General features: G+C 38.6%; 2 protein-coding genes across 2 annotated transcripts in view; one reads left to right on the top strand and one right to left on the bottom strand.

The window, feature by feature from the left end:
* The window catches only part of LOC139204990 (exostosin-1a-like), a 436963-nt gene that overhangs the window by 101057 nt on the left and 323597 nt on the right, over nt 1-12309 (top strand). The window lies entirely within an intron of this gene.
* LOC139205600 (zymogen granule membrane protein 16-like) lies at nt 111-2275 on the bottom strand. Its single transcript, XM_070835862.1, has 6 exons — nt 2250-2275; nt 1895-1973; nt 1606-1732; nt 1217-1316; nt 885-974; nt 111-792 (listed from the first exon to the last, which is right to left on the bottom strand). The coding sequence occupies exons 2-6, from the start codon at nt 1944-1946 to the stop codon at nt 646-648; spliced, it is 516 nt and encodes a 171-aa protein (XP_070691963.1). The 5' UTR covers nt 1947-1973; nt 2250-2275; the 3' UTR covers nt 111-645.

Below are 12309 nucleotides of genomic sequence, written 5' to 3' on the forward strand. Positions count from 1 at the left end.
ACGGACCAAATTTTTGAAAAGAAATAATTTCTGCCATTTTTGCTGTTGTTTGAGATTGTATATACTGTAGTGTCACACACACAGGAATGAACAGTCACCGTGTCTACATCTCTGTGTCCAGTAACTTTTAATTTCATGTAAAATTAAGTGCATTTTTCCCAGAAAATGGTAAAATACAGGACATAAAAACAGAATGAAGATACTGAGTACACTTAGACTTACTCTTGTCATCTTTACAGTTAACAGTCAACAAGCTGCATTTGACATGTTTGAAGTGCAATTAGTCACTGCTTTGTTTCCTTCAGTGCCGTAGATGTGCAAAATGCTTATATTATATTAAAATCCCTTCATTTGAAAAATGTCATCATTTAAAAAACATTTGAAAATGTATCGACTATAATGTATTTGTACAACATCCCATTATTTACCAGCACCACACAGGGTCATAAACTGAGTTTATCTTCAGCAGGCACCATATTTCTGTTTTTATTGTCATTGTTGAACATTGTTGAACCAGTGCACTTATATTAATACATGCAGCACCAATCAAGTAGATTGAATAATTTCTTAATGGTTGTATATAGGTTGATTAAAGTTTATGGTTATCAATCAGTATTGGATTATTATCACTTATTCAGTCTTTGATCATGTGCTAATGTCGCTGCTGTTGCCTTGATCCATGTAGACCACTCCCCAGTGAGCTGCCAGTGAAGTAATCCCATTGACATTGTAGGTGCCACTCAGCATTCTGAGTTCTGCGTCCGCATGGACTGGGTAGAAGTTAAAGGAGGTCTGTGACACAACATCAAAAGTTAATATGTGACCATTAGCATGGGTATTGATGATTCTTGACAAGTGGAGATAAAACAAGTGAAGGTAAAGACCTGATATGGTTGGCCAGCAATCAGAGAGCGCCCTCTGGAGGTCCCAAATATCAGATGATAGATGTAGTTACTGTGGTATTTTCCAGAGACCTGAAATATGACAGTGTGAGCACATTATTACAGTTGTTACATGTGGTTAGTCCTCAATATGGAAATAAATTATGGATGTCATACATAATGACAGATGAATATAAAATCCATCACATCTCTAACTGTCAACAAGTATTACATCTAGATGGTTAATTTATTGTAGAAATAAATTACATTGTATAATCAATATTACCCCTAGAACAATAACAAACTAATATTGTAATATCAGTGAAATCTCTGACCTGAATAATAACCTCTTCGTCGTACAGCACCAGCTCGTGCGCTTTGCCAAATGTGCGACCAATCCTTGGAGACCAAATGTGATCGTAGCACAGCTGGACACTGCAAGGACAGAGACAGGAGGAAGCAAACACACTGTTAAACACCAAGGATAATATACACAAGGAGAGGTGATGGTAGTAAATAAAAAAAGCATTTTCAGATAGAGACCATTGTAGCAAGACATTTTAATGAATCATGCAAGAACAGGTAGACAAGAGACCAAATGCACAGAAAGAAGTGATAAACACAGAATCCCTTTGAAACAATAAGGGGAATTTGACCCCCTATCACCCCTAATAGTTTTTGTACAGTCCATAATTCATCAGGAAAACAACAATGGGAGACTGACCCAGTGATATAAGAGTTGGAAATCTCCCAGACCCTGACAGCTGTGATCCTTCCTTCTCCCTCTGTGGAGAAAGAAGTGCCAGAACCACCTCCAACTGCACGAGAGAAGGAGTAGTGCACCAAGGTAGCTGGAGAGATAAAATATATATATAAACATATGATTATTATGTGAAGGACAAGAAGGAAGCTGCTGCCTCTGGACTCAACTCATCTTATTCAAAGTTCAATGTTTGTGTGACTAAGTATGAAGCTGGTGCCAAATGGACTCAACAGATGGGTAAACAACTTACGTCTTGCCAGGCAGCCGGCGCAAAGCAAAGCAAAGAACAAGAAGGAAAACATTCTGGCGTGGGAAGACGTCCAAATACACTGGAATCACAAACCAATTCATCGTTATCATCATTATCATCATCATGTCAAGAGCTTATTTCTTTAGACATGAAACCAATCTGACATTTTTAGTAGTGACTCAGCAAGCTCTACGTTACCTAAAGTCAGTCTGAATAACAGTGAATAACATAAAGTCATTAGAATTTAAATGTTTAGTGCCTGTAGTCGCAGGAAGATGCTGTTAAAGTTGGCCACAAGAAACATGAGCTGTGACCCACTTAGTTAAAATCTGCAGATAAAGATACTGAGACTCACCTGCAGCAGTGATCTCCTGAAACCAACGTCAGTCCTGAACAGAGGATGAGCCGACACTGAGCCTGCTTTATCTACACACACACACACACACACACACACACACACACACACACACACACTTGCCTTCCCGCCAGACAGGCTCTGTGAGGTTCATGGAATTTAAAATTGAAACTGGACAAAAACATGATTCTAAACTTTGTCCTTTTGTTCAGCAGCTGGTTTAACACCACGCTTACAGGAAATGCAGTCACACATACTGCATTTGTGCTTTACTGACTCGAACCTGTTTGTAAACTCCATGTCTTGTGAATCTGTGTCTCATAACATTTAAACCTTTCTGATTAATTCATAGTGTCCTTCTTTAACCTGTGGAACATTATTTTGATTCACTTTACATCACTCAAATACAGTTTCAAAGTTCATTCTTTGGAAACGTGGTTGGTAAAGCAATATAGCCAAGGGTCCATTTAGTATTCCAGAGCTTTCAATCATGTCACACAATCTTCATTACCAGGTGGGGTTTGTCCAGTCGCCATGGAAAAGTAGACATTCAAATTTCAATTTTTTTCTGAGCACATTAAAGATTTCATGTCCATGTTGGTTTAAAAGTTGATTTTCAAAGTTCATTACTGACCTTGGATAGAGCAAACTTGGTCAGAGAAATAACAGAAGATAAACTCTGTCTGCAGATAAATACCATGTGATACGATTAAAAGCCCAGGAACAGCTAATAAATGGACTGTTTCGTCAACAGAATTCTTGCCGGCTGCATGCTGGTGTTTCAGAGAGGACAAATCTGTTTTTTCACATTTTTCCCACAAATTGATTTTCAGGGCTATGAGAGATGGGTTTCTCCAGTGCATTCAATGGCATTTAAGAATAAGGTTGAAATGTGAAAAATACTGATTATTTCTGTGCCATTGCCTCTTGTGTGCTGAAATAATGATTTGTAGAATTTCTGTCAAAAAGATTTTTTTTTTTTTAAATGTATGACAAAGTCTTTTGTGTCATTTCACTAAATAAATTAAAATTCTGGCCAAACCAAGAATTAATCTGCAAATAATAGAAGAAGAACAGCATTTTCCTGTTAAAAGAGGTGATTGAATTCCTCCAACAGGTCGATGGACGAAGAAATGCCGTGAACACGTGGCGTTTTTCAGTGTAGCATAAAAGGTTCAACTGGTTCTACTGGATCACCATGCCTATAAAAAGCATGTATAATATGGTGTGTTTACTTACTTACACACTAGTGTGATGGGAATCTTCTGATGTGGGTAGGGAGGAGTAGCTGGTTTGTTTTTTACTAAGTGAACTACATTATATGCATACAACATGTGTGAATAGATGTTTTATAAACCCCATGAGCCGACATACAGTGTATGTTTTATCACGTTTTTCAATATAACATAAACCTTATTCATCCTGAAGGACAAAAGAAAAGTTGAATGCATTAATGAAACTGCACTGAACTGTACAGAACAGTACATCAGTGTTACTGTATTACATGTACAGAAACATAAAAACACTAGTTCATACCGGTGATTAATCAAGGATGTATTTCTACAGTACTAGACTCTTGTGAGTGCATCAGAAAAAAAATCTAATTTTCAAAAACTGCGAGGTCTGGAGTGATGATCTTTCCGGTTTATTTCATTCATTTGCATCTATAAAAGTGTGTTTTTCACTCATTTTTGACAGCAAAATAAAATCACCTCCTCTGCTGTCATTTATTTTGATCCATACGAGATCGTTATTTATGTCTGTTGCGAAACGGAGCAAGACAAGGAAATGTTCTTTGCTGGAAGTCGTGATAAGATCACCCACGTCACCATCAGCTGAAAAAGGTCTTGAAAGGATATCTCAAATGTACCTGCATTTTTTTTTACACCATTTTATGTGATACAAAAACAATTTCAAATACGTGCTCTCCTTGATTTGATCTCTTAACGTGACTGCACTGAAAAATCAGCTTAAATTCTAATTTAGTGAAACGGGATGAACTCACTAATTTACTTACTTATAAAATAATGTACTATAATTTCAGAGATTTGTTCTTCCTTCCAGCAGAAGTGTTGTACTGTAGGTTACCAACAACAAAGGATTTTTAATACTTGGCAAATGCCTAAATACAATACCTGCTTCAGTGGCTGTTGTCTAGCTAATGTTTATTCAAGTATTAAAAGGACCAGTGAAGCAGTTTGGGTTTCTATGGGATTAGATTTGTTACGTAACTGTCACATTTTTCAGTTTAATTTCTGTCACTGATGTTAAGGGTTGGGGTTAGTTTTGTTAATTGCAATCCCTTTTTATAGTTTTACCACTGATTTTATTGTACATAAGATTGTTGCATATGTTCTTTAGACCCAAACGTTTTATCTGTTTGTGACAATAACATAACAAACTAAGATATCTTAATACAGGACCAATGTAATTACTTGGAAGGCAAACGTGTTTTTGGACAGATGTGGGGGTAGAGGTCTTGAGAAACTGTTTGATCATTTGAATAATTTATTTGGTATGTGTGGTGGCTAAACAGTCAGGTAGGGATAAAATTAAGTTAGCATTTTGGAGGCACTTCCTGACACCAAATAGTTAATCATTACAGGTGTTTCATTTGGATAATAGATAAAAGGTGATTGGTGTTGTACTTCACTTTGTGCCTCCTGTCATGCCTCATCTCCCCAGTAGGTGCCCTCATTGAGCTTCACCTGACCTATTATTCATCCACTCATGAGCCACGCAATAATCAGTATGTGCTACTGTAGAAAGCAGTTTGACGAATTTATAAAGGTAACTAAGCCTTTAGATTTAAAACAGTAATTGCCTAAAGGGTCTGCTTTGGTGTCTGGGTCTACTGTATATTACCACATTTGCCACAGGAAGTGACCCACTGTTTACGACTACTGCTTGTGCATGAGCTAAAACATTTGGATGTCACAGAAAAGCAAGGTGACACCTTGAAACGTGTCTTTGTGTGTTACAGTTTATTAGTTGTACAGTAATTAGAATAAAGATAAAGTCAAAATCCCTGCGACCAGTTACAACATCACTACAAATGCTATCGTTAATGTTATTCCTTTAATACTAAAATGCCTTATTTGAGGGGAATATTCAAAATTCAGATATAATTGTCCTAGTGGCTGCACGTTATGTTGGATAATTCTTAATGTCTTATCAGTAGCGCATCCTCATTATTTAGTGTGGCAATTCAGTATCTGTGGAAACATGGAGTGTTTGATATGTGGTTATGAACAATACCCAACATTTTGCCTTGAAATTGTGCTCCATTTCCCCATATTTAACAGGTAAAGCCATTTTCTCCTCCTCAATCTAATTCATTGTCAGTCATGCTTTAATCAAATGAAATGTCCTCATGTCTTTGTGTCTTTGCATCACTGTTGCCTGAATTAAAGTTGAATAACAGTTGAATAACAGATGTTTTGACAGGAAAAGCACAGATGTTACTAATGAGATAAGATAAGATAATAAGATTATCTCTGTTCACTTAACCATGACACAATACCAGGACCCTAAAACAGAAGTAGCTAAATCTGCCCATCATTCATTATAGTATTTACACCTGTGTCATTTTTAATGAAAGTGTTTTTTAATGAAAAGGGTCAACTCGCTGTTATGACATAGTGTTTACTCCTCATACTGGTTTGGCCGTTGCAGCAGCTGTGTACCTTTTGTTTAAACTGCGGAAACAGATGGAAATACTTCCTGAAACTCTGAGGCAACAGGCCCATGTCGACTTAAATTACTTTTATCATGCATATAAAATTTATATTACTGAATAGAGAAACATTTCTATTGATGTGCATTTTGTTGTTTATTCATTACAATGCAGAGATTAGATTCTTAGAGTGAAAACATATGATTAAATCCCCCTTGACCTTAATGGCAGTGCATTGCTGGCAGCATCATCAGAACTGGTCAAGTAATCACATTACTGAACCCATTCGTACACCCTGCCTGTGTCACTCAGTTGTGAAAGTTGCGTTAATCTTTCTGAGTCTGTGGCTAAATACAGCTCATTCCTAAGTGTGAGAATGGGTTTCATAGTGGTTTCATAACACAGAAAAACTATTTTTGCTTTGTATAAAAGATTGCTTAACTGTTACTAATAGTATGTCTGTTTCTATATCTGTAAAGAAAACAACAATTTATAAAACAGTTTGCGTAACACTTTCAAACAGTTGAACCAGAATCAGAAACAGGTTTATTGCCAAGTATGTTTTCACATACAAAGACCTTGCCTTGGTGTTGTGGTCAAAATATAAAAAGTAGGAGCACATACTACAAAACATAGTAATATAAAATAAATGCATGAATTTACAATGAATAAATAAAATGGAAATTTACAGTAAAATATATACAATAGATATTCTAAAGTACAAAGAGTTTCTTTTGAATAAGGAATGCACAAATGTGCACGTGATGAGTGGTGTAGGCTGTGGAGGGTAAACAGATGCACAGTAGTAACACGACTACTAGTAATGAAAATTACAGATGATGATGGTAATAATAATAATAAAAATAACAACAACAACAACAACAACAACAATTAGTGCAGCACAGTGGTGTGGTGGTTAACACTGTTGCCTCGCAGCAAGAAGGTTCCCGGTTTGGTTTGGACCTGGATCTGTGTGGAGTTTGCATGTTCTCCCCGTGGTTGCGTGGGTTCCCCCCAGCTTCCTCCCACAATCCAAAGACATGCACATTAGGTTGATTTGAGACTCTAAATTGCCTGTAGGTGTGAACGTGAATGTTTGTCTCTCTCTATGTGTTGGCCCTGCGGTTGGCTGGCGACCAGCCTAAGGTGTACCCTGCCTCTCGCCTGAAGTCAGCTGGGATTGGCTCCAGCTCCCCCGCAACCCTGACAGATAAGTGGTATAGAGGATGGATGGATGGATCATTTATAAGTCAATGTGTATTGGACCTGGACCACAAACCACATGTGAAGAAAAGCAAGCAGTCTTGTTATAGATGCTCCGTGTCTTATAAATGCTCATGTCTCTCAAACATAAGTTCTCCAGAGTTGTTACTACAGAATTTCTGTATTTAGTTGCTCTCTCGGGTTTGTTTACACAGACTGAGAACTTCCCATGACGTGTAAACTGACCTTTATTTATTAAATTGCTGGAAACCCCTTCAACCTCAGTTTACTGGCAGGAAATAACTAATCCAGCAGCATCTCATCAGCATCATTAAACTTCAGCAATATTAAAACTGGAATATTCACTGAAAGCTAGATTGAAATATGTCGGGTGACACATCAGCCAATCTTTTCAATCTCAGCTGTGTTTGGTAAAATATTAACAAAACAGTTTAAGTGGATTCTGCATGTACAAACCTGTGCGCTTGTCTTTCACAGTTTTCAGCAGATTATTTTGGTTTAATTCAATGCTTGAATTGTCAGTTTAGCTGAAACAGATAAGGTTAATTTTCTCTAAATACCCCAACCTGCAGTCTACATCTTCATTTACAAACAGGGGCATGGTTGTATTTAGACTTAGACTTCTTTATTTGATCCCCCATAGGGGGAAATTTTCTTGTTACAGCAGCAACAATATAAACAGTAAATAAATTTACTACATTGTCTTGAAAAGATGCTGAGCTGAAACTCAGCAGGGATAATCCAGTTTACATTTTGCAATGTAAGAGGACTTCTGTATAGATCAGCAATAATATGACCAAGCCTCTGTAAATGTTTCTTACTTTATTCTATTGCTCATTCAATGCCTCTCATAAACATTTATGAGTTTAAAATGAGAGCAAGCTCTGCAACTTCAACATGTGCCAAGGAACTCCTGCTAAGTTAAGCATCATCTTTCTATGTAGAGTAGAATCAGGTCACTGTGACTGGCCTTTGATTTGGCCTCAAATCATGCCAGCAAACTGAACGTGAAGCGCATGAGATGACAGCAGAGCAGGCAGAGCCGGCAGGACACTGAATACACTGAGTGAATTTAGGCATATTTTAAAACGTGTCTGACATGTCCGAGTGGAAGAAAATCTGTCTTCTAAATTTTTTTTCAAAGTGTTATTGTGCTTGACGTTTCTCGTACACTATATTGTACTGTTTTTAACTGTTGTTGTTTTAATTTTGTTAAATTCCTTGTTCTTCTTTCCATGTTTTTGTAACTGAGGTTTTGAAAGGTAAATAAATGACTAATGCCATTTTGTAACTATTTTTAGTATATAGATGATGTCTTGGAATCTCCCACCCAAAGAGGAGGAGGATTGTGCCACTGACAGACTGACAGGTTTCAGATTTCACTCCCCTCCTACTCATTTTCTAAACAAATTACTAAGCTCCTACTCCTACAAACCCATTCAACTCCTACTGAAAGGACAAATAATTCACTTTCATTCCGTGATTTCTTTGGCACATTTGTACGTTCACTTTACTTTCACACAAAAGTACAAAAACAGCACATTATCAGAATCAGAATCAGAATCAACTTTATTTGGCCAAGTTTGTACAAGCAAACAAGGAATTTGACTCCGGTGAAACTTGTCTCTCTATGTACAGTAAAAAAGTAAGAAATAAACTACAACAAGAATAAGAATAAGAACAGGAACAATATAAGTACAACAGTATGTGCAGTGGAGGTAGGTGTGGTGCATTTAAAGAGTTTATGTGCGGGGTGTGAGCGGTCTGCAGAGATGTTACCTGCCCTCCTCCTGACCCTGGACAGGTACAAGTCCTGTATGGAGGGCAGATCGGCCCCAATTATCCTCCCTGCAGACCTGATTGTCCTTTGCAGTCTGTGCCTGTCCTGTTTGGTGGCCGATCCAAACCAGACAGTGATAGAAGTGCAGAGAACAGACTGGATGATGGCGGAGTAGAATGTGATCAGCAGCTCCTGTGGCAGGTTAAACTTCCTGAGCTGTCACAGGAAGTACAACCTCTGCTGGGCCTTTTTCCGGACAGAGTCTATGTAGGGGGGGCCACTTCACTTCAGGTTACAAGAAATTGTGGATCTCAGAAACTTGAAAGTAGACACTGTGTTGTTGAGGATGGTGAGGGGGATTTCTCCTAAAGTCCACTGTCATCCCCACAGTCTTGAGCGGGTTCAGCTCCAGGTGGTTCTGACTACACCAGTGGACCAGCTGTTCCACCTCTTGTCTGTCTACAGACGGTGTTGAACGCCAAGCTGAAGTCCACGAACAGAATCTTCGCGTACGTCCCTGGGGAATCAAGGTGATGCAGGATGAAGTGCAGTCCCACATTGACTGCAGTGTCCGATTGTGTGGGTGGGAGGTGGGAAGGACTGCTTCTCAAACCTACAGTAGAAGCTGTTCAGGTCGTCAGCAAGTCTGAGGTTTTCCTTCAGGGGATGGTCTCCTGTAGTTGGTGATGTGCTGCAGGCTTCTCCAAGCTGACGCAGGGTCGTTGGCTGAGAGACTGTTTTTTAGCCTCTCACTGTAGCTCCTCTTAGCTACCCTGATCTCCTTTGTCAGCCTGTTTCTGGCCTGCTTGAACAGGGCCTGGACCCCACTTCTGTAGGCTTCCTCCTTGGTCTGACGCAGCTTCCTGAGGTTAGGTGTGAACCAAGGTTTGTTGTTGTTGTATGTGCAGATGGTCTTGGTCTGTACGCACATGTCCTCACAAAAACTGATGTAGAAAGTCACAATGTCCGTAAGTTCGTTGAAGTCAGTTGCTGCAGCTTCGAAGACGCCCCAATCAGAGCAGTTAAAGCAGGCCTGTAACTTCAGCTTTGACTCCTCTGTCCACCTCCTCACGGTCCTTACCACAGGTTTAGAAGTTTTTAATCTCTGCCTGTAGGTCGGGATGAGGTGAAGCAGACAGTGGTCGGAGAGTCCTAAGGCTGCATGGGGGACAGAGCGATAAGCGTCCTTTAACCCAGTGTAGCAGTGGTCCAGAGTGTGGGACACTTAATATGCTGCCTGTATTTTGGGAGCTCATGGGTGAGGCTTGCTCTGTTGCTTCTATTTGTAAAATGATGCCACACTTCTCAAAACCTGTCACACACCCATCAAAACTGAACATGTCCATCAAAACCTACAATTTCAGCTCAATTTTTCAATTTTAAGTTTAACAAGGTTCAACAAAAGTGAAACTACAGATGTCAATATCAGCCTCTGCAACTGTCACCTCAACTTTTGTGCAGCACCATCACAGTATTGACTCTGTTTTACAAATGGTAAAAAATATACTTTGGGTTTAGTACTGAACCTTCTTCTATATAGAGGATGTACTGTCAGAAGGTTATTGCAAACTTTGTATACAGTAAAATATTGTAGTTTGTAATATTGTAGTTTTAGTTTAGAATAGCTGAACAGAGCTGTAAAGAACATCGGAAATGGACCCATCAACACCACTGATTTATATTTTTTGTACTGTGTACAAAATGACAAAGATTCTCACACAAAATATGTGTTGGAGTTTTTTCACTTTTTCCACCTTACATGAACACACAGTCATGACAGGGAATGACAGAGTTCAATATACAGTAAAAATGTGAAATCTCAAACTAGAAAGTCCATAAAAGCAAATGAATGACAAGCAAATGGAAAAACCTCGTAAATATTCTTTTTTCAAACCTTGTGAAATATGCGACTGATGTCACAGAGTGACGGCAAAGATTTGGCTGATTGAGTTGATTTGATCCTTGTCCTTGTCTCCGTTCTTTTCTGAGAGTAGTTTTAGTTTAGTTTAGCTTTAGTTTAGCTACAAGGCTGCTATTAAGTGTTTTCAATCTGTTGACATGATTATTCAATTAGGTTTCGTGTCTAACCATTTTGCTTTGCTTGAGTGATAAAACTCGAACAAAAACTACAAAAACCACAAGAAATGATTCACTTATTCACCAGAGACGACTCCTGGTGTGCAGAGAAGGTGTGAACATTAGGTTGACCTATGATTTGCTGAATGTGTGTAAGTAAAATTGACCACTCCAGTTTTATAGCAGCCCATAGAAGACGGGGCACGACGCTGACCTTGGCTGTTACTATGTAAAGCTCAGTCTGGTCTAAAGTGCAGAAGTGACGGTTGTTCAGTTTGCTGAGAGTCAGGGTGGTTTTGTCTGAGTCTGTTAATCTTACATTTTGACAAAGGTTCAACATACTTCTTCTCAAATCTAGATTTGAACACAGGCAACAGTAGAATTATAACCTCAGAAGTGACAGTGGTCATGATGAGTATTATTGGTCTTAAATAATTTGACTGTTCCTGAAGGCAGATCAGGTTTTCTATAAAGTTCTAATAAAACTCTGAAGCCACAAACTGCCATCAAACTGTGTTAGGGAAATTTTCACAAAACCAAGTGTCTACAGCCAAGTTAGCCGCTCTGTGAGGCTGTACTTAGGTAGTGTGATACACTGAGTTAAATTTTAATGTCATTATGCATCATCATGCAGCATGCACTAGGTAATTAGCACTAAACGCAGAGCCAAGCTAAGACTAATGGGAGCGTTGATTTGCAGGCATATGGTGATAAAATATTGGTGGAATTTAGGGGTCACCAAAGTCATTAGGACCTATCATCTGGGGACCATGAATGTTCAAAATTTCAAGGTACTATACAAGTCATGTGGTTTGTAAGTAATATGGTTCCACAATCAAACAATCTTCAATAGTTCATAGGTAAATTAATGTCACCCTCCTTTTTCTATTCATACTTACAGATTACAGTTTGAATCCACAAAAGTTTGACTTTTTTTGGTTGTTTTTTTTTAGAACTTATTCAGTAAGGAAGTACGCACATTTTCTTGCTAAACCGTACTTTCATCTTTGCACCTACTCGAATTTCCCTTGAAGCAAGGCCCCAGTTGCAGGAAACCCCATTTCGGTTTCTTCCTTAATATGTCAAAAATGTGTTAGCTTGTGGTCTACCTTGACCTCTGTTTCCCATAATGCATCTCCTATAAGTAGGTCAATGGAGACCTTAAGCTCTCAGAAAAATCACTGATTAACTCTGACTGACAATGCAGTCAGACTATTACACTGTCATCATGCCTAAAGCTGTCCTTTACTACCTGCTGCCCTACATGTTGCATCAGAGTGTCACTAAATGTCATTTAAAGTTAA

Source organism: Pempheris klunzingeri, chromosome 8, assembly GCF_042242105.1.
Source record: "Pempheris klunzingeri isolate RE-2024b chromosome 8, fPemKlu1.hap1, whole genome shotgun sequence".
Taxonomy (NCBI): domain Eukaryota; kingdom Metazoa; phylum Chordata; class Actinopteri; order Acropomatiformes; family Pempheridae; genus Pempheris; species Pempheris klunzingeri.